This window comes from Rattus rattus, chromosome 14 (genome assembly GCF_011064425.1).
Source record: "Rattus rattus isolate New Zealand chromosome 14, Rrattus_CSIRO_v1, whole genome shotgun sequence".
In the NCBI taxonomy this organism is placed as follows: Eukaryota; Metazoa; Chordata; class Mammalia; order Rodentia; family Muridae; genus Rattus; species Rattus rattus.
In genome coordinates, this window is record NC_046167.1 from 74,846,228 (window position 1) to 74,870,310 (window position 24,083).

Genomic DNA, 24,083 nt, shown 5'->3' on the forward strand with positions numbered 1-24,083 from the left:
GGGGAAGAATCCTAAGAGCAGGCACAAGAATCAGAGACCCACTCATTCACACGCTCAGGAGACCCATAAAATACTAAGCTGAAAGCTGTGGTACATAAGCAGAGGACCTGATGCAGACGCATTTAGGCCCTGTGCTTACTTCTTCAATCTCTGAGTTCGTATGAGCTTTGCTCAATTGAGTTCAGGAAGGAAGGAATTGTCACCCCAAGTTTACTAGATTTTTTTAAAATGTATAACTGAGATTTCAAAATTTAGTATTTTTTAGGTCCATTGCTTCAAATTTTATCAGTGAGCTGCTTACCACTAATTATATATAGTGGGACTATAGTATACAACACATTGGTTAGCCATCCGTGGAATAGACAGATGAAGGCCAAAAGACAAGTTACATAGGTATGACCCTGTGAGCCAGCGAGCGAGCCCCACATACATGAGCTAAGTCCACTTCCTGGACACTCTCCAGCTCAGCAAGGAACCTGGCCTGCAAGGTTAGTATTCAATATGTTTGCTAGCTCTTGTTATTTGGGCTTTACTCCTAGACATAAGGATTATTCAAGAAAGGCAAAAACAGAGCATTTTAAGTTTGGAGAATGGATGTGTGACAGTGAAGATATTATGAATACACAAGCATCCCTCACATGCATGTCTTATAGCAACAATGTAAAGCCAGGGGAGAATTTTAAATTTTAACTTAAATGTAGACAAGCATTTGGAATGGCCCTAATGTGTCCTGACATTCCTGATTCAGGCAGAGGTGAAATGGAAAGATAACGAGGTCTAAGTTTTCCTTATACTAGGAGGTTTGATCCATTTCGTCTTATCAGCTGACACAGCTCATGAGGTGCTATTCTCGCTTGCTTCCCTCCCTATAAAGTACCATTGGATTATGAAGTTGTAGTGATACCTGAATCCGATAGCCAGAAAATCCAAGTCCATCAGTCTGAGGGGAATCCTGGGCTTCAGAATCACTAGAGAAAATCCTCAGGTGATCTTGTGCTAGGGCTTAAATTCCCTAAGGAAATTTTCTTTTGAAAAAGAGACCTGTTTCTTTCCTATGACTTTGATAGGATTATAAAATTTTTAACTAAAACTAGTTTCATACATGTTTGAGAAACAAGTCTAGCCCTCCTTACCCTGCTCCCTCACAAAAGAATTACCTTACAAAACCATAGCATCACCACAGAATACTGACAGTGGTATAGTCAACCCACATATTCGATCACAAAGAATCATTCCTCTCACACCTCAACTGCCCCACTACCACTCCACCCAGCTAACCTTCGTGTAACTCCTAACTAGTTTGTTCTCTGTCTCAATGCTTCTTGTGACTGTTATTTTTTTTAACGATGAAGAGTGGAGTATTACATAGAGTAATAGAGAGTGTAACCTACAGAGATTAGCTGCTTTTACCCAGAACATTCCTCTTTAAAGTTAGTTACTTTAATAATGTACTTCTTTATCATTCATTTGTTGTAATACACCTGCCTTCCTTCTTTACAGCTTAGACTACTAAGAATGTATGCTCATCAATTATCTTTTTCCTACCAAAGTTTTATAATTTTGCATTCCACCATAGGTCTAGCCATCAATTTTGAATGAACTTGCTTAAAAAGTGTTAAATTTCTGGATTTACTTTCTTTTGCACATGGGTTCCTACTTGTTTTAAATGCAACTTGAGAGAAAGAGTGTGCCTTTCCACTGAGTTACTTTGAATCTTTTCCAAAGACCTATTGATTATACACATGTTGCCTTATCTTAGTTGTCTAGTGTGTTGATTTGTTTGTTATTGGAAATAATGCCATGCTGTCCTGAATACTGTTCAATTCTTAGGTTACATAGTATGAGTATCCCCCTTTGATTCTTCTCTAGTGTATCTGTTATTTACAGTTCTTGCCTTTCTGTATAGTTTACAATGGGTCTGTCATATCTACAACAATATTTTAGGATTTTAGTCGAGACTGTAATCAATCTAAAGAATAATTTGAGAAAAATTTAATAAGGTTTTCAACTTTGTGGGTGTGGACATATCTCCTTTTATTTCGGTATTTTGTTTTTTCCTCAGAAATTTATACATTCCTTCTTAAATCCACAAGATTTATATCTACATATTTTCAGTGTTAATGTAAAAGGTGTCATGTTTTAGTTTTGAATTCCAATTACATATTGTTGGTATAGGGAAGAAGTTGACCTAACCCACAATCTTGCTTTAATCGTTCTTAGTTGCAGAAATTTTCATTGTTGAGGTTTTCTATATAACCATGTTGTTTGGAAAATTAAATTTACTTTTCTTTTATAATCTATATGTTTTCTATTTCTTTGTTGGTTTTCCATATTACTTAAAATTTTTAGAGCAAAGCAATGCTGTGCAGAGACATTTTGCAGACGTCACATCTCTGGAATCTTTGGCTTTAAATTTATTAAGCTATATTTAATCTATTTAATGTGGTATAACTTAATAAAGTGTATATGTATTTGAGAAGAATGTGTGTCTGCAATTTGGGTATTAAGTATTTTGTATAGGTCAGTAAGATGCATTTGATGGTGGTGCTGTTCAGTTTCCACGTGTTCTTAGCTTTCTGCCCACTGGATCCATTGATTATCACCATCGGGTGTTCAAGTCTCCGAGTATTAGAATGTATTTGTCTGTATGTTCTTGGAGTTCTACCAGCTTTTCACTCACGTGCTTTTATTCTCTGTTGTTGAAAGAATTCACATTAAAATTATTATGTATCATAGGAGAATTGGCCCCCTTTTCATTGTATCTCACCCCTCTTTATTCCTGATGATTTTCCTTCCTCTGAAATAGTCTTTGAAATTGATATAGATACTCTACCTTGTGTGTGTATTGGGGCAGGGGGTGTGCATGTACACATTGAGATCAGAAGTTAACACTTGAGTGTCTTTCTTGATTGTTTTCCACTAATTTTTTGAGCAGAGTCTCACACCGAACGTAGGGTTCACCAATTGGCTAGGCTGGCAGGCCAGAGAATCCATCATTGCTGGGGTTACAGACAGCACCCAACCTTTACATGTGTTCTAGGGATCTGAACTTAGGTCCTGATGCTTGAGTGCTTGTGTGGTAAGTGCTTTACTCACTGAATCATCTCCATGACCTCCAGCTTTATTTTAATTGTGCTAGGGTAATATCTCTTTTACTTCTTTTTTTTTTTTTTATTAACTTGAGTATTTCTTATATACATTTCTTTAGTGTTATTCCCTTTCCGGTTTCCGGGCAAACATCCCCCTCCCTTCCTTATGGGTGTTCCTCCCAACCCTCCCCCCATTGCCGCCCTTCCCCCAACAGTCTAGTTCACTGGGGATTCAGTCTTAGCAGGACCCAGGGCTTCCCCTTCCACTGGTGCTCTTACTAGGATATTCATTGCTACCTATGAGGTCAGAGTCCAGGGTCCATGTATAGTCTTTAGGTAGTGGCTTAGTCCCTGGAAGCTCTGGTTGCTTGGCATTGTTGTACATATGGGGTCTCCAGCCCCTTCAAGCTCTTCCAGTTCTTTCTCTGATTCCTTCAACGGGGGTCCTATTCTCAGTTCAGTGGTTTGCTGCTGGCATTCGCCTCTGTATTTGCTGTATTCTGGCTGTGTCTCTCAGGAGCGATCTACATCCGGCTCCTGTCGGTCTGCACTTCTTTGCTTCATCCATCTTGTCTAATTGGGTGGCTGTATATGTATGGGCCACATGTGGGGCAGGCTCTGAATGGGTGTTCCTTCAGTCTCTGTTTTAATCTTTTGCCTCTCTCTCCCCTGCCAAGGGTATTCTTGTTCCCCTTTTAAAGAAGGAGTGAAGCATTCACATTTTGATCATCCGTCTTGAGTTTCATTTGTTCTAGGCATCTAGGGTAATTCAAGCATTTGGGCTAATAGCCACTTATCAATGAGTGCATACCATGTATGTCTTTCTGTGATTGGGTTAGCTCACTCATGATGATATTTTCCAGTTCCAACCATTTGCCTATGAATTTCATAAAGTCATTGTTTTTGATAGCTGTATCTCTTTACTTCTAACACTGTTTACATTAAAAGGAATTTTGGTCCAGTGCACATCTTTTTTTTTTTTTTTGTATTTGTTTTGTGAGTTTTTGTTGTTTTTTTTTGTCTACTCTGACACCCTGTTTTTTAATTGGCATATTAGACACTCATGTTTAAAGTGTTTATTGGTGCTTTGATTAATATTTTGGTATTATAGCTTTTATTTGTTATTCTATCAGTCTATTTTCATCTCTATACAGAGGTGGTATACTCTAAGGTGGATAACATAAGGAAAAGAGTTTTTATATAACTCATACTTCTAGAAGCTCAAGGATATGCCACCAGCATTCAGTCAGATCTGATGAGGTCTCTCTTGCTATATAACACCAAGACAGACCATGATATGATGGGAGTGTCTGTGGGTGAGGGCAAGGAACAAGAGATCACTTGACCAAACAAAAAGCCAGAGCAAAAGATTCAGGTGTCAGCCTTTCTCTTAGAACAACTTGATTGCAAGAGAATTAATGTGAGGTTCCTCAAGAACCACCTTAATCAATTCCAAAACTAACAACCCAAGGCCCTCCCTCTAGACCCCATTTCTTCAAAGCCACACTAGCTTTCACACTGCCACACTGTGTGCTGAGGATGCAGCATCCCTAATAGGAATCTTAGCAGTTGTCCCTGGTTTGCTCCTGTTTGTTTCTTTTTGAAAGAACCTCAGGTGGTCAAAACTGCCCTTGAATGCCTGATACAGCTGACACTACCTCCTAAGTGTTAGGATCTCAAGCATATATCACTACACCTGGCTCAGTTAATTTTCTTTTCCTTTCTGTTTGATGTGAGCCTAACCATTAATGGCTGAGTCATTTCTCCAGCCACAACTTCTGGTTTGAAATCCTTCCCCCCTTTATCTTGTTTAAACTAAGCATATGATTTCATTCTTTTTCTCTTCTAACAAACATTTTTTGTTTTAATTTTGAATTGATTGACTTTGGACATGAATTACATTTCATAACTAATTTATTTCTATTTTGAAATAGCCCTAATCTACCTATCTGTTCTCCACTTTCCAGTCCCTCCTATTTTCTATACCAAACACTCCTGTCCTGACCTCACATCTCTTGTTTCCATTAAAAATATGGCTCTCTGAGATCAGTTTGTGCTGTCCATATGTGTAAGAATATGATGCCATAGATTAGAACATGGAAACCCTACAGTAGTCATACCTTCAAAAGGATGATTCTCCCTCCCTCAGCAGCTACCCACTGCCAGTAGCCAGCTGCTCAGTTAGGGGTGGGACCTACAGAGGATTTAACCATGGATACTGAAGGTTGTTCCTAAGTTCTCTGTAATACTTTAAAGCAGTGATTCTCAGCCTTCCTAATGTTACAGCCCTTTAATATCCATCCTCATGTTGTGGTGACCCCTCCCTAACCATAAAATTATTCCCATTGCTACTTTATAACTATAATTTTGCTACTGTTGTCAATCATAATGTAAATATCTGGCTTGTTTGGTTTTTTTGTGATGGTCTTAGCTAATCCCCATAGGGATTTCGACCTGCAGATTAAGAACTGCTGCTTTAAAGCATTTGAACAATCCCAAATACATTAACTACATCTGAAAATGTACTCCTTTTTTAGATGCAAACTCATTCTTGTACATTTAGGATATAATAAGATTTTACTCTACATCCATGCAAGTGCAGTGGTGGACACCGTTTTAAGAAAAAAAATAGTATTTGGAGAAGAACATTACATTTTCTGAATAGTTATTACTCCCTAGTGATAAGTGTTTGATGTTCTAGGCACTTATTTCTTTGAAAACTAAACAGAACCAACTTCCCATGTCTTTCTTTGAAGGGTGCTTAGATGAAAGTAACAGTAATTACAGATATCCTATTGATGAATAAGTTGTAATTCAGTTGTAATAGAAGCTGAAAAGAATTCCAGATCCTAACTCAAGATCCAGTGATGACAACATAATACATTTGAAAAATGGCACCAAGCAAAGCATAGTATGTTTCGAGGTTTGCCCTGAGTTAACCCAGTTCCCCGGTTCCTTTGCTTCTTGTGATCTCCTGTTCGATGACTGCCATTTACCTCCCTCCTTGCCCATCCATGCTTCTGAGTGACTGTCCTCGCCACCTAGTTCTATAACTACTCTACCTGCACTGTAGGTGACCTGAGCACCTCCTACCACTGACAGGATTAGGTGACAGAGCCCCTGGTTTCTGAGAATAATACTACCCAAGGCATAAAAAGACCCATTAGTGAAATTTCTTGACCCTCCAAATAGACAGACTACACAATTCAAGAAAAACTCATACGTGTAAAAGTGTGTGTGTGTATATATATTCCTCACAGGGAAATCATGCCTTCCCAAATGCTTAATCTATGTGCGTGTCCTCAAGAAAAAAAGACTTGGTAAGATTGATCTGAGCCTCTGTACAAACATTCATCTGTCTTGGTGAACATCTTATTTTTCAAACAGGATCGTTTCGTTTTGTAAATTAGTTTGGCTTTTGTTTAGATGGGTCTTTCAATGGCTTGAATTTACATTCCCTTCTAGAGAATGTACGATCTAGTGCACAAAAAAATTAAGAACTCATTTTATAATAAAACAAAAGTAAGTGGGAATAAATGACATTGTACATTGAAACATGGAGAGAAGGAATTGAATGAGTATTCTTCAGAAAAACCTTTTCCTGTTGGGATAAAATTAAGACTTCCCTATCTATCTATCTATCTATCTATCTATCTATCTATCTATCTATCTACCTACCTATCTATTTCTCTACCTATATCTATCTATCTACCTATCTATTTCTCTACCTATATCTCTCATACACATGTATACACACACACACACACACACACACACACACAGAGAGAGAGAGAGAGAGAGAGAGAGAGAGAGAGAGAGAGAGAGCAACCACACTTGTTAAGCCTGTAAAGGAACTATATTGGAATGGTGGTGACCGGGGCAAAGAGGCAGCATAGATGTCATCTTTCTCATACTTGTTTTTTCAGATGGAACCTCACTGAGCTGGTGGGTTGGAAGAACCAATGAAACATACACTTACTGGGGAGGTTCTCTGCCTGATCCTCAAAAGTGTACTTGTGGATTGGAAGGGAACTGCATTGATTCTCAATACCACTGCAACTGTGATGCTGACAGGAATGAATGGTGATTTCTACATGATTTCCCTGCACCAAAAATAAACAAACAAAAAAAATAAATAAATAGACGTAGCAGTATTTTGTGCATAATTATCATGTGAGGTGAAATAAAAAACTCTTGTTCAAACAAGTTAAAATATGTCTAAATGAAATGTGATCACACAGATAATTGTATATTTTCTAAAAGAATATTTTATTGCAGACCAAACACTCATTTGAAGTAGTCAAACTGAAAAACACATTATACAAAGAACATAAGCGTTTACGGAGTGGCATTCTTTTCTATTAAGGAGGGGAGGAGAGCCCAGGTCTGTACACTCATCTCCCTGGATTAACAGCTAACACTTCTATGCTAACAGCTACAGTTATATGCAATAGGCCTGGAACTACCATGAAAGGAAAATTTAGGACAGAAATGGAAAAGGCCGCATCTTATTTCAGAAAAGAAGATTTATCACAATCATTCTGAATTTTGCCCCAACCTTTGGAAAATATGTTTGCAAGTGAAGTTGTAAGAAGAGTGCTGGGGAGGTTTCAGAAGGGTTTCAGGTATTTTCAGATTTGAATCACTTACATACACTTAGTGATGTGTCTTAGAGATGTGACCCAAGTCTGAACATGAATTTTATTTGTATACACCATACACACGTGGGCTGAAGGTAATTTTACACAGTGTTTTAATGCACCTGTGCTTTAACTATCACAAGACATTAGGCGTGAAATTTTCCACTTTATGCATTAAACCAGAATTCAGTAATTTTCACATTTTAGAATACTTATAACTTGGATTTTCAAATTAGGCATGCTACACAAGTAATATATACTTCAGAAAAAAATAGGGAATAAGTAAAAAAATAGGGGTGAGTGGGGAAATATTTCTATTGAAGAAGTTTTGAGATCTTATTTTTAATAAAGAAATAACCTTTCTTTACCATTAAATATTGTACACACTCCAGAATATTTAATTCATTTATCTTTTTAAATTTCAAGCTATGGTTTCATGAGTGTTTTAGTTTTGCATATCTGAAAGGATATGAGAGTTAAGAATTTTGATTTGGGGCTGGAAAGATGGCTTAGTGGTTAAGAACAAGTGTTACGGGGCTGGGGATTTGGCTCAGTGGTAGAACGCTTGCCTAGCAAGCGCAAGGCCCTGGGTTCGGTCCCCAGCTCCGAAAAAAAGAAAAAAGAAAAAAAGAACAAGTGTTACAGAGGTCCTGAGATTAAATTCCCAGCACCAAAATGGCAGTTCATAACCATCATGACTCTAGTTCCAGGGATCAACAACATCACAGGCACCAGGCACACACATTGCATACAAACAGATACAGGCAGAATACTCATATACATATTTTACCACACTATGTGTTCTTGATGCCTGGCACAGCACCTGGTCAACAGAAGGTGAGTGCTGTGTATCCACTGAGTAGACTCATCATGCCACAGAGAAATGTCACATGCACTGGTCTGTATGTTACTTACTTAGAGAGGGATTGCATTTATTTTGTTTTCTAATCTGTCACTTTAGTTTTACAAATTAAAAAAATTATCAGAGGAACTACAATCACCACAAAAGGACTCTGAAAAAATTGATAAAATAAGATCTTGTAATATGTTTAAGTTTAAAATATCAATTAACTGTAATTAACTCTCATTTAAATATTATTCTGAGACTAATCTTGAAAGAGCAATAATTGCTTCATTATCTCAAGAGATAATAGTCCTAATACAATATAGTATAATAATATCATAGGTAATTGTATCTTCATGTTAATTAGAATAATTTTAATAGTTGGATTGTTGTTTCTTAGGACCAGTGACACAATAGTCCTTTCCCATAAGGAGCACCTGCCGGTCACTGAGATGGTGGTGACAGACACAGGCCGTCCACACTCTGAAGCTGCTTATACGCTGGGGCCTTTGCTTTGCCAGGGAGACAGTAAGTACACAGTTCTATTTTTACAATAACATGTTCTGGTTATTAGGTAGACAAGTATCCTTATTTTGGTCACAGAACTGGTACCAATCTTAGGGCCAGGGTAAGAAACCATAACTTGTCGTCTTTCTGTTGCTATGACCAAATAATTCACATAAATAACTTTAAAAGAGAAAATGTTTCTCTCGGCACATGGTTCTGGAAGTTTCATCTGGTGGCCCCATTGATTTCACTCTCATGGGGAGGAACATGTAGTACACTTAGGCTGCTGAGACATTCTGGTGGCCAAGAAGCAAACAGAGAGGAAGGGGAGGGGCCCACAATCCCCTTCAAGGCTCCATCCCCAGTGACATAGCTTTCTTTCACTGGCCACACCTCCTAAAGGTTGCAATAGCACCAAAGACTGGCAACCAAGCCTTTAACGTTGGGGAGCATCTAAGATCTAACGCATACTAAACTGAGGTGTGAAAACTGTGTCAGCACTGAAGATCAGTACCCCATTTCACTATTGAGTACTCCCAAAATAAAATCTGGGAATCTCTGTTTTCAGATCTGGGATCAGGATGTTTAGGACTTTAGGTTCTAGGGAAATAGCTCAGTTGGTAAATTATTTACATTGAAAACATGAAGACCACAGATAATTTCCCAGAACCCACATAAAAATCATATATGGCAGTACGTAGTGCTTATATGCTCTATACTAGAGAGGCAGAAGCAGGAATGATCACTGCACCTTGGTGACCAGCTAGGCTAGACTACTTGAAAAATTCCAGGCCAGTGAGAGACCCTGTCTCCAAAATAGATGGCATCTAAGGAGTGACACCCATAGCTATCCTCTGGACTCCATATGCATGCACACATGTGTTCATATACACCCTTACTCATGAGTACAGCTGCCATATACATCAGCATGCACATATACACATGCACATGCATATACTGTTTTGGGGGCCTTGGGGAATCCTATATTCTAGATCCTACATTAGGGATGCTCTGCCTGTATTATCTTATAATGAGTGAATTATCCTTATTTGACCCGATTATTTTGTTGGCTGCTTTATTGTTCGTTTATTGTTTTCTTCAAGAACAACCCTTCAGTGAATTATTTTCCAACTTTGTGACTGCTTAGGAACTTTTCATTTATTACACTCATACTCTGAGGACAGCTCGAGTAATAGAAGATCATTGTAAGGTTAACCTTTATTTTTCTCAGACCTCTGTAATACTACTTCACCATTATATGACAGCGAGTGTTAGCATAGTCTTTCATACCGTAGGAGATTTACCTATGGTTGCATTCCACAGCCAAGGTTTCCTTTATCTGCCTCTGATGCATTGTCATTATAGTCCTAGAGCTCCTTCAAATCTGGGGGCTCTATTCATTGCCTAGTACGTGAACTTTCACCAAAAAAAATTGTTTTTGGAAAAATGTGTTTAAAATGTTTGTTATCCACTAGCATTATTGTACTTTGTAATGTAACTAAATTTATTTTTAATTACTTCTGTACTCCAAGATTTGGAAGATAGAAGAGAGAGACAGAGAGACAGAGACACACACAGAGACACACAGAGGCAGAGACAAAGAGAGACAGAGAGACAGAGAGAGACAGAGAAGAGAGAAGAGAGTAATATGATCCCTGAGCACTGCTGCATATTCTTGCTAAGTGTGCCATATTGTGCAGCACATACACCCCCTAATATCCAGAGGTTTCCATAACTAGCTGAAGAGGCACCTGAGTGAGTCAAGATTGAATACAGTATCATGAACAATGACTATATACCTCCCAAAGAGGAGAAGATTGGCCTAGGAGCTGCTTTCTACAAAATGTCTTGTGCATTCTCCCAGAGATCCTCATCTGAGATGTAAACCTAGTGTGTGTAAAAATGCACATAGATGTGATCATATACATAGGTCACATCACTGTGAGGTTTAGGGATTGAACAACCAGTGTTCATATCTGGATGCTTGTGTCACTTCCTGTGTTATAAATAACAATGTCTTTTAACACTATGGGCATCCATGAAACTGGAATGCTACTGTTGTGAGAATTTTCCCCCTGAGTCTGTAAACTTCTTCTTCTTCTTATAAAGTCCCATAAAAACCAAAGTTTGATTCTACTGAAGTTGATCCTGGGAATGAGTTTATTGGCATATATCTACAAAGTACAAATGACCCTAAAGTAACTGAACTAGCAGAGTCTACACCCAATGTAGATAATGAATTTCCCATAGCCCCATAGATTAAGATTCCCTTCAGATAACCTTCCCCAACTTATAAATATAGTACCACATGAGCCCCTGGATCCATGGGCAATTAGGGAAGAATGCATAAGATTTTGGGAACAGTGGTTGGTATCTCATGTGCGAGTCTAATGACCCTCCACATTTCCTTTTTCTAATGAAAGAATGTCAAAAGTCCATAGACCAGACTGTGATGGACTCTTGTAAGTAAGTACAAATGATCTTGGGCAGTTAATGGCTGATTGGTGCTAAGGACTGAGCTCTGTGACACATAATAATATTTTGATTAAAAAGACATTTCATACAGAATACATTATTCTATGTAAAATTTTCTTAAAACAAAAGTGATTTTTAAATTAAATGTTGTGATCATCTTTAAGAACAATGATTTCAGAATGCTTTTTAATACATTCTGTGTGTCACATGTTGGATTCTCTACATTTGAGACTTTATACTGCTATGTCTGTCTTCTTTACCCTCTAAACATTTCCTGTTTTCTCTCATAGCTTTAAGCCCTTAGCTCCTCTTCTCCACATTCAATGTTATTATCAAAGTTTTCTCTCAGTATCAGGGATGATATCAACCATGTTAATTCTATTCCTAGATGTTTACAATTTTTCTATTAGGGTAATCTCATTTGGATCTCTATTTTGCTTTTTCCTTTAGAATCTCTTTTAACTTTTTAAAAAAATACCTTATTCTTGGTTGTTTTACCAGCAGATGACTGATTGTTCTTGTTGTACATAACTCTGGGATTTCACTTTTCTTGGATTGAGTATTTTCAGAGAAGCATCTGGGAAGTTGATGTACTGTAGAACATTTCCATTTTTTTTCTCTCACCCATTCTACCTTAGATATCCTTCTTTTTCCTCCCCTCCTCCTTCCTTTTTCCTTCACAATGTGTACAAGAGGCATGCAGCATTACTCAGAAGTCCTGAGTTTCTTTTGAGAATCAAGACAAACTCTTAACTGTGAGCACCCATAAAATACAAAACCAAAGTCTTTTCATAAACTTTTTTATGTATTATTGGTGGTGGTGGTGGTGGTGGGGGGTGGTGGTGGTGGTGGTGGTGGTGTGTGTGTGTGTGTGTGTGTGTGCATATGTGTGCATGTTTATGATGTTTTGGATGGTACAGAAGTATCATGTGCATGTATGGAGGTCAGAAGATAAGTTTGTGTAAGTGGTTCTATCTCCACCTTCTGAACCATGAGTTCTAGGGTTCAGATCATGAATTTTCTTAGGTAAATACTCTTCCCTCTAAACCATCTCCCTGTGAGCCATTCACACAGAGTCTTAATCCTCAGTATAGTCGTTGTTGGGATGTTGGCATTATAACTCTGTGACATGAAGGTCCAGAACTCCAGCTAAAAGCTTGTTTCTAGTTACTAATAGTAATTGCTCCAGCAATAAGCATGCTTAATGATTTTTTTTCATTTTGTCTTTTTCTTTTGCTTTTAAACCAGAGTCATTTTGGAATTCAGCTTCCTTCAACACCGAGGCTTCGTACCTTCATTTCCCAACTTTCCATGGAGAGCTCACTGCTGATGTGCACTTCCTTTTTAAGACCACCATTTCTTCTGGTGTATTCATGGAGAATCTGGGAATCACTGATTTCATCAGAATAGAGTTGCGAGGTAAGCTCCTGACCTGAGTCTTGAGATACTCATTATTTAGCAATGAAAACTAACAGCAAAATTTCAAAGCCTTAGCATTCTTACCACGTTTGACCTCTAAATTGCATATTAGAGTTCATATTGGACTCTATGATTAATTCTGTGATTTTTTTTCAGTTAATCATATCTTAAGAAAAAATCAAACTATGGAGCGTAAAGCATGTAATAAACCATAAAGCATGCAATAAACAAAAAATAAACCATAATGTTGTGCATTACCTGATTATAGCTGAGTACATTTAGAGGTTCAAATCAAATTCATCAAGTTCCTTACTAAATTACAAAATATTTAACAGAATTTTTCATTCATCCAAAGTTTAACTTACGACTGCCAAATATTTTATTTAGTGTTTTAAAAATTAAATGAGGCTTTGAAATATTTTAAGGTAAAACTAGGTACCCATGGAAAACAAATTCTGTTTGTTATTCTAGTCATGGGCACATGTCTTTATTTAGGACTATGTAAGATCAAGTTAGGATTTAGCATGAGTGACTAGTAAACACCAAGAAAAAAATAAGATGAAATTAGATTTCTTTTGTGTTGTTTTGCACTGAGAAACAAATTTGTTTTGCCCTCCCTCCAACTCAGAGTCAGATTATTTTTTCTGCATGGTGTTATTGCCTTCATTTATGATGAACATGTGTGTCATCATGTTTTATTTTTTAATGTCTGTTTTAGACCACAGTGTCTTCTCTGTGAATTAACTTGAAAAATATGGATATATAATATCTCTAGCTCCCACAGAAGTGACCTTTTCCTTTGATGTTGGGAATGGACCTTGTGAGCTCACTGTACAGTCGCCGACTCCCTTTAATGACAACCGGTGGCATCATGTGAAGGCAGAAAGGAATGTTAAGGGAGCATCTCTTCAGGTAGACCAGATCCCTCGGAAGACACAACCCAATCCTGCTGATGGACATGTTCGACTGCAACTCAACAGCCAGCTCTTCATTGGTGAGTGCTATGAAAGTGCTTTTATGCCACTGGTTGATCAATTGATGGATGTGAGTTATGTATGTATATGTTTATGCATTGTACAGGTATGTGTTGAGGCCAAAGGTCAGGTGTCTTATTCAGTTTCTCCCTACTTCATTTTTTGAAACAGCGTATCTCACTGAACCTAGGCCTTACCAATTTGGCAAAGGTAGCAGGAAAATGGGATCCAGGGAACTGCCTGTCTCCATTCCCTAGTGTTTGAATTACAAATGCATACTGTCATGCTTAGCTTTCTTTTTATTGTGGGTGCTAGGAGTCCAAATTCGTGTCCTAAAGCTTGTGCAACACGCGCTTTACTGACTAAGCCATCTCTTCAGCCCCAAAGTGCTTCTAATAAAAACTAAGAGTAACTGCTATGGTTGGTACTATTTGCTAGTGATGCAATAGGTTCCAGAAACATGTGCTATTGCTTCTTATTTGACATCACATTCTGTAGGTATTGTCAACTGCTTACAGATAAGATAGCAAACCTTCCAAAATGAGAATTTAGCCCCAAGCTGTTCAAGATTCAAGTTTGAACATCTCATATACAGATGCTTGCACTGTGTCTGGTCCATTTATGAACATGCTCAATCATAATAATTACCAATAATTAGTGTGCTAATTTACTCATTGTCCCCTTTAGTACAATTAGAAAACTTATCACAGTTGTACCAGAAGTCACCCAACTTAAAACATACACATAAAAAAAAATCATTCAATTAATAAATCAATTGAACAGGCAATTCTCAATGAAGAAATATTAATGACTAAACAATATTTGAAGAAAGTGTTCATTATCTTTATCAATCAGGAATATACAAACTGAAACTACCATGAGAATCCATCCTACCCCACTTAGAATGACTATCATCAAGAAAACAAAACACAATAAACGCTGATGATGATGCGGGGCAAAGGATGATCCTGTCCACAGTTTATGGAAATATGAACTTGGGCAGCTACTTCATCACAGTACAAAGTTTCCTCACAAAACCTAAAAATAGATTTGTGATAAAACCCATCTCTACACCAAGTCATATACTGCAAAACCACCTATGCGTAAATGTTTATTGCTATACAGTACACAATACCCAGGCAAGGTGCCCATCAGTGGACTAATAAATAAAGAAATTGTGGTACAAATACACATGGAATTCTATTCCATTAAGAAGAATGAGATCATTTTACTTATAGAAAAATGGGTGGAACTAGAGGGTATCATGCTGATTAAGCCAGACTTGGACAACTGTGGTGATCTGAATAGTTATGGCCCCCATACACTCATGTGTTTGAATGCTTGGTCCATGGAGAGTCCATTGGGAGGTGTTGCCTTTTTGAAGGAAGTGTGTCACTGCAGGGGCAGGCTTTGAGGTCTCCTATGCTCAAGCTCTGCTCAGTGTGGAATCCAGTCTCCTTTGGCTGCCTGTGGAATCAAGATGTAGAACTCTCAGCCAAGTCTGCCTGCATGCTGCCAAACTTCCCACCATGATGAAAATGGGCTAAACCTCTGAAACTGTAAGACAGCTCCAAATTAAATATTTTCCTTTGTAAGAGTTGCAAGTGGTCATATTGTCTCTTCACAGCAATAAAATCCAAACTAAGACAGAGGTTGGTACCAGAAACCGGTACATGCATAACCATGTGTTTTGCTCAAAGGAATGTAGATTTTAGAAGTTTGGAGTCGAAAGGAGTGGAATGCTTTAAATGGCATGAATGGGCCATCCTAGTAGGAACATGAAAGAAAGTGGTGCTGAGGGTAATTTGAACTGTGGGGACCTAGCTCAAGACGTTTAAGAGGAAAAGAATTTTAGTATGTTAACTAGAGACTGTTCTTGTAAGATTTTGCTGAATAATGTGGCTGGTTTTGCCCTTGTACAGTCTGCCTGAGGCAAAGGTGAAAAGAATTAGATTAATTGTATTGGCAAAGGAAATCTGAAAACTGCCTTGTTTGTGATTCAGCCTCATAAAGAGTGGTGCGTTTTAATGAAACGTAGCAATCTAAAAAAGAAAAAATATACAAAATGTATGGTCCGATGATTAAAGGTGCACCAGGAAGTAGAATGAAGCTAAATCCTGTGTTCAAGGGGATTAAATAGAATTAAGGGAATGGTGACCTCAGGGCAATATCCCAGCTAGCTAAACTTCCATCTCATTAAAAAAAAAAAAAAAAAGAATTAAAGGAAAGCTTAGATCCAGGCATGGTAGTACACATCTTTAATCCCAGCACTCAGGAGACAGGCTTCAAGATCTCTGAGTTCAAGGTCAGTCTACAGAGCAAGTTCCAAGACAGTCAAAATTAGATAGTAAAAGAAATAATCAAAAACAGAAAGCTGGTGAAGTTGTAGTTGAATAAGGGGGCCATGTTCCAGCCCCAGCAAGCAGCAGAACTAAGCAGCTTTGGCCGTATAGTTCTGGATTTAGATCCAAGGATGGAATTTCCCTCTACGACTAAGGAAAGATACTGAGGCTAGGTGTGTTGCTGGAGTGTCCCTGCATGAAGGCCCAGTGAGGTCATTTGTAAAGCTGTGAAAGGCCACTGTGTGAAACTGTAAAAGTGAATCCTGGGTTGCCTTTGAGACCCCAAGAGGTTAGAGATGACAGAACCACGGGATACCTGCTGAGGAAAGCTGCTGACAGGAAGTGGAACCAGCCCATGAGAAAGAAGTGTGTTGCAGTCAATAAAGCTGAAAGGAGGAGTTAGAGATCTGAGGAGTGCTTTGATATCAGACATGGAAGTCGCAGAATTTGGAGTTCGCCCAGCTGGCTTTCTGTCTTGCTTTGGCCCAGTATTTCCTTACTATACTCCCTTCCCTATGTTTTGGAATAGTAATATATATCCTGTGCCATTATATGTTGGAAGTATGTTATCCAGTTTCTTATTACTGTTATTTTGATTTTATAGGATTAAGAGATATATGTTAAGAGATTGCCTGAATCTCAGATAAGACTCTGAACTTTGGACTTTTAAACAAGTTTGAGACTGGTATAGACTATGGAGATTTTTTGAAGTTGGACTGAACACATTTTTCCGTTATGTTATGAATACAAGCCTATAGGGCCCAGGAGTGAATATGGCGGTTTAAATAGGTATGCCTCCCATACACTCATGTGTCTGAATGCTTGCTCTATCGGGAGTGGTACTATTAGAAAGTGTGGCCTTGTTGGAGGAGGTGTGTCACTGTGGGGGCAGGGCAGGCTTTGAGGTGTCCAATTCACAAGCTCTGTCCAGCGTGGAATCCAGTCTCCTTCTGCTGTCTGTGGATCCAGATACAGACCTCTTGGCTCCTCCAGCAGCAAGTCTGCCTGCACTCTGCCATGCTTCCTATCAAACCTCTGAAACTGTAAGCCAGCCCCAAATTAAATCTTTTATAACAGTTGTTGTAGTCTTGTTGTCTCTTCACAGCAATAAAACCTAAACTAAGACAACTATCTCATGATTTCTTTCCTATGTGGAAGGTAGACACTGTGCAAACCTTTAAGGGTCCAGGTCTACTTTGTGGAAGCCTCTCAGGATCCTGGTCTTGCATTCCCTGTCATTGTTCACCATCATCAGGCTGCTACCTCTCGTGCTTATTCTTTATAGCTGGGTCCTCTTCCTTTATTCTTGTAGTTCATGTGTTTAAAGATCAGAGTTGTGGGTGGTGTAAGCTTTTCTTTAGTTTGCTTATTTATTACTTGTTATTTTTCTCATAACAAAACTATATTTTGCTTATTTATTATTTTAATGTTATTTTTCTCATAAGGGAAACTGTTTTGCTATGTTGCTTTTCAGACTACTCCAGTCTTAGAAACCAAGCAATATGCTCTCACTTATTTATGCATCTTACAGCAAATAAAGGCACAATCTAATTAGAAGCATGATTAAGTCATAAATAACTACACATCCTGCTTTACAGAAATTACATACAATATCTAGGTACTAATTGCTAATGATGAATTCAAGCATGTGTGTATGTATATGTGTGTGTGCTCTCATGTGCATGTCTACCTGTGTGCTTGTACTTACAAAGAAGGTTAATATACTATGAATCCATAAGACATAGATTTAAGCATTATGGGTTCCTAAGTTAAGGTGAGATTATCCTTATTCAAAGGACTTGAAACCATCAAACTACCTGATGGAAGGAAAATACCAACAAAGTATGTGTGTTAGCTCTCCATTACCGAAACAAATACATACGGTAGCTAATCACCTTATAAAGATAAGAGATTCAGGGTCAGCAGGATGGCTCAAAAGGTAAATGCACTTGACATCACACACTTAATGATCTGATTTCTAGTCCGAGAGCACACATGGTAGGAGAGAACGGAGACCCACATGTTATTCTTTGAACTCCACATGTGCACCATAGCTCATGCCACCCCAACCCATACATACATACATACATACATACATACATACATACATGCATACGTAAATAATAAAGTAGTAAACAAATTTTAAAAAGGAATCCCTTCTAGACTCAGAGCTTTGAATTTCAGCCCACAAATAGGCAGACCCATTGTGTTAAGGTTTTTTAAGCCAGTAGGTTTTGCCCAGCATGGTAGAAGCAAAAGGACAAGGAAATTGCTTTAGAACGTGAGTGTAGAATTAACCAAGTCTCCACATTCTTAATTCATGCCATGTCTACAGTAATTTATAAAGTTCCTACCAGGCCTCACTTCTTAAGGTTAATACCACCCCCCAGCTGTGGCAAGTTGAAGGCCGAGTGTCTGAGCACCTAGGCCTTTGTGGGATCTAACAGAGGAACTGCTGACTTCATGAGCCCAGGGATCCCTGCCATAAACCAGCTGTTTCAGTCTCTGTAAGGAAGCTCTGGCATCTGCATCTCACAGAATGATATAACACTATCGTATCGCATAAAGTGGCTTTGCTCTGACAGTGTTGGACTCCTCTCTCAGTAGATTTTTAGTATTCAAGTTTGATGTGATAAACCGTGTGTGTATGTAATATCCGGTTTATGTTTAGCGCTGTATCTTTGGAGACAGGTATGTGACGTGAGGGACAGCTAAGATAAGTCAGTGCCATTTCCTCCAGCTTTCCTAGTTTTGCTTCTCAGTCTCTTCCTATGCTCTGACAGTTTACCCAAGTAAGAAATTAACGGGATGTATTCACATTATTGTGAAGATTTTGAAATGTCACATATAACCATAATAACGTGTATCACTCACTAGTCATAAACAATTAAAATGATGTGTATGAGGTTTGTGTTTTGTGAAACTAAAGGAAATTTTATAATGAATGGTCACCAATGTCAAGATTTTTTTTTATAAGCTGAATAATATTTCATTAGGTGGTGTCATATAAGGTTTCCTGACTTGCGATGAACACATATGTTTTCAATGCCAACAATGCTTCCGACAAATGTCAATTCTTTTTCTTGCCTAACTCCATCAGGTCTGAGTTCACATGGACAGAAAATCCTAAATAAAATACCAAGGAACACATTTGTATTTGCAGTGCTTCCCTTGTAGGGGGGACAGCCAGCAGGCAGAAGGGCTTCCTGGGATGTATCCGGTCCCTCCAGGTGAATGGAGTAGCACTGGACCTGGAGGGAAGGGCTGTAATGACACCAGGAGTGGAGCCAGGATGTCCAGGTCACTGCAGCAGCTATGGACACCTGTGTCGCAATGGAGGAAAGTGTCAAGAGAAACGCCGAGGGATTGCTTGTGACTGTGCCTTCTCTGCCTACGATGGGCCACTATGCTCACATGGTATGTCCAAGAAATAAATCATGGAGATGTGGGACTCCTCTGGTATTGGGCCTTATAAAGGTGATGTAGTTGTTTGGCTTAGAATCCCATTAAATTCTTCATTAAATGTGGAAGGTTTATGAATATCTTTAGAAACCTAAGGCTGTTCCATAGATCAGTCTTCTCTGGGTTTATTATTTGGAGGCTCTTAGTTCTACTCCTGTCTTTTGCTTGGTGATGATGTTCTCAGAATCAACTAGTTTCTAGAATTCTGTCCCTCAAATTGCTCTGGTTTTCAGATCATCTAAGCGTCATTGTCATCTATCACTAAACTCAAAGTGATATAAAGGGATTTTTTTTTAAATTACTGTTTTAATTATATGCCTAAGTTTGTGTCTGTACACATGAGTGCAGCACTTGTAAAGGCCAGAAGGTACATTTAATTAAATATGACATGACTTTAGTAAACTGAGACATTGGTTGTTAGGTGTTTAAACTCCTTAAGGAGCAATTTGGGATGTAACATATTTCCTGCTAATCCTGATTCATTCTAAATGGAGGGACTGGTTTGAGTCTGGAGTGCACCACTTTACAAACTTCTCAGATATGCTTAAAATTATTAATACTTTAATGGAATCCCCTAGAATATTTATTCATTAAAATCAAATACACTAACTGTTTTACACCTTCTTGGTATATGTTTAACAGTATAAGAAACTTTATTTGCTATAAAAATTATGTTAATTTTCAGAGGAAAATCTAGAAGTCATTGAAAAGTTTTGGAAAGCACCTTAAAAAAACTTCCATTCATCTACTTGAATACATTACAGTATAAGATCTGTCTGTGATGGCCATTCTAATGTTACTTCATAACCTAAAATTACACTAGACATAGACATTGTGTTGTGGGTAAATAAGAAATGACTCTCTGGTATATAAAGGGTATTTTATATCTAAGTTCCCCTTTTTTTATATTTTTGTTTTATAAATGATAATAATTATTATTTTAGACATATTTTCTAACCCAGGCCAACCTCAAATTTCCTGTATAGCCAAGGACAGTCAGAGCTTTTCATCATTATGCCTCTACTTTCTAAGTTCTGGGGATTGAACAAAGGACCTCACACATCCTAGTCAGTCACTCTATCAACTGAGCTATATTTTAACATTTTATTTTATTATACTTTATCTATTTTGTGATGCTATGGCTTTATGAACACCAACCAAGTACTCCACCACTGAGCTATATTCCAAGACCTTAAATTTCATGGTCTAAAGTAATAATATGGATGTTTAATAAATTCTCTTGGTGTTTTATGGAAATAGGAAGACAAAAATTCATTGCAAAATAAAGACCATCTCTCAATGCCTTCATTTTATTAAGTGTGTGTATGTGTGTTCATGCACATGCACATATGCATGTGTATGTGGATATTTCTGTACTAAATATATTTTTGGAAGTAATATGACACAAAATTAGGGTGTCAGCCTCTGGTGGTTTGAAATAAGAACAACACCCATAGGTTTATGCATTGGAATACTTGGTCCACAGTTGGAGATGCTATATCAGACATGGAGCATTTCTGGAAAAAGTTTGTCACTGAATGGGCTTTGAGAACCTATGTCGCTCGCCCACTTCCAGCCTCTCCCTCTCCCTCTCCTCCTCCTTCTACCCCCTCTCCCTCATTCCCCCCAGGTGTGGAAATGAGAAATGAGATGTCATCTCTGAGCTCCCTGCTTCTGTCATCATGGCTTCTCTGCCATTATGGTCATCTAGCCCTCTGCAGCCACAATCAAAAATAAAATCTTTCTTACGTTACCTTCAGTCATGGTATTTTATCACAGCAACAACAACAAAACAGTAGCGAACACATATCCTTTATAAAGTATTTTAGGAGAAACTGAGAATCACTTTGTCTTTTCTCTCAGTACAAATGCAGAGATCACCTAAGATAAAATTTTGTTTTCCAATTAACACTGTAATAGTAAGTTTGAGAAATCTTAGGCATAGAAAAAGATTTCCTAGGACTTAAGTTACAATGATGGACCAGAAGTTTGCTTCCATGTAACCAGGTAAAGAGAAAGAGTCAAAGTAAGAAAAAAAAATAAGCTCTATTCCAAAGAGAAAAGTAGAGGAATGATTTTGGAAATTTATAAAGGTGTCAATAGGACAGTTGAAAGTGTGAAGGAAGGAAAAGTGACACTGTGTAAAGAAGCAAACCAAACACAACAGCAGTAGGGTTCCCTAGCATGGAGAGCAGCGCATGGAGGAAGCAGAAACCTTATCCAAAGGTCAGTCAGGCAACCTGGAGGGAAGGGTCTAGCAGAGCTCTATCAGGAAAATCCCATGGCACCTCCATGCCTCAAATACAAGGCTGATTTTGATGAGACCATAATCACTACGGTAGATGGTCAGAGCAGAGTAGAATTTCTTTCTGTCACTCTACACGATTGTAAAGGCATCTTGGGGCCAACTTGGGAGAGATGGGGGCCTGGAAACAAGGATCACAAGTCAGGGGTCTTTAACTCAACCTGCTTTACCCCAGATGAGATACAGGCCTGTTAAGCAGTGGTAGAGAACAGGAAGTCTGGACACTGACAATCTAAAATAGCACATGACAGGCGGACTGGCCCAGGGAATGAGGAAACAGCAAAAAGTGGGCTAGCTCCCAGTGGCAAAGCCAGTTCTATAACACTAGCATTTATTTACTTTGCTCCCATTATAAAACAATGTAGAACAATTTCCTTGATGAATATAAATGCAAAAGTTCCTAGTAAAATTCGTGCAAAACAAACCCAAGATCATATTTAGAACATCGTGAATGATAACACTAATAACACTGGCTTCGTCCTGGGGTTGATATATCAAATGTCCATTCTAGACTTTTGATATATCAAGAATTGTCACTTTTCAGACTTCACTTCCTTAACATTTGAAAAGTGAGAAAATCAAAACAGGAAAGCATCTTAGGGAGTTAAAAAAAAATTAAGGGAAAGTAGCTACTTTATCCATCAGGATATCTACAGATTGGAGGGTTAAATATATGTCACCTGATTATTTGTGCTGTTTCCATTAATATAACAAATATTTGTTTTTCGTTGTAGAGATTTCTGCCTATTTTGAAATGGGCTCCTCGGTGACCTATAATTTTCAAGAACGTCCGCCCCTCGATGAAAACACCAGCTCTCTGGCTTCTTCATTACATGGGGATGTCATCCTGTCCAGAGAAACCATCACGTTGAGCTTCCGAACCACACAGACACCATGCTTATTGCTTTATGTGAGCTCCTTTGATGAGGAGTACCTTTCAGTTATCCTGGCCAACAATGGTGAATATCTTTTGAGCACACTAAAATAAGCAAACAAGCAACAAAACCAAAGAAAACAGTAACAAACAATGAAAACACTAGATTGAAAAATAGGGTTGCAAGCTCTACAAAGAAAAAAAAAGTTGCATGGCTTCCACATTAGTATTTTAGGGCTATCCATAGTGGGTGTCATAAAAGCTAGGGTGACTGTGTACTGGGACTTGGGTCTGGCTCGTTTTCTTCAGGAAACCAATCATAGTCAAAGCGAGCAAATATATTTTAATGAGAGCAGAAGCAGAGCACACAGCAAAGCATGCAAAGTTAGACTTTCCACAGATGAACAAAGGTCCCAGAAATTAGAAATCCAATTTCGTATGGCAAAGCCAAACTTATATATGTTTTTTTTTTATTAACTTGAGTATTTCTTATTTACATTTCGAGTGTTATTCCTTTTCCCGGTTTCCAGGCAAACATCCCCCTAGTCCTCCCCCTCCCCTTCTTTATGGGTGTTCCCCTCCCCATCCTCCCCCCATTGCCGCCCTCCCCCCAACAATCTAGTTCACTGGGGGTTCAGTCTTAGCAGGACCCAGGGCTTCCCCTTCCACTGGTGCTCTTACTAGGATATTCATTGCTACCTACGAGGTCAGAGTCCAGGGTCAGTCCATGTATAGTCTTTAGGTAGTGGCTTAGTCCCTGGAAGCTCTTGTTGCTTGGCATTGTTGTACATATGGGGTCTCAAGCCCCTTCAAGCTCTTCCAGTTCATTCTCTGATTCTTTCAACGGGGGTCCCGTTCTCAGTTCAGTGGTTTCCTGCTGGCATTCGCCTCTGTATTTGCTGTATTCTGGCTGTGTCTCTCAGGAGCGATCTATATCCGGCTCCTGTCGGCCTGCACTTCTTTGCTTCATCCATCTTGTCTAATTGGGTGGCTGTATATGTATGGGCCACATAAGAAGGGGATAAATTACCTTTTCCCTCAGAATTGAGTGTTTTTGGAGTATTACAGGAGATTGAATAATCCAGAAAAGAAAAGAAAGCTGATTGGATGAACCCCCTTGTGGGAGATTTAAAGATTTCACTAGACAGTTCC

General features: G+C 38.5%; 1 protein-coding gene across 1 annotated transcript in view; it reads left to right on the forward strand.

The window, feature by feature from the left end:
• LOC116883275 (contactin-associated protein-like 3) overlaps positions 1-24,083 on the forward strand; it is a 164,739-nt gene that overhangs the window by 128,336 nt on the left and 12,320 nt on the right. Inside the window, 6 exon segments of the mRNA XM_032884263.1 lie at positions 7,016-7,172; positions 8,974-9,101; positions 12,804-12,974; positions 13,750-13,968; positions 19,468-19,707; positions 22,792-23,016. Coding sequence (XP_032740154.1) covers positions 7,016-7,172; positions 8,974-9,101; positions 12,804-12,974; positions 13,750-13,968; positions 19,468-19,707; positions 22,792-23,016 — 1,140 coding nt within the window.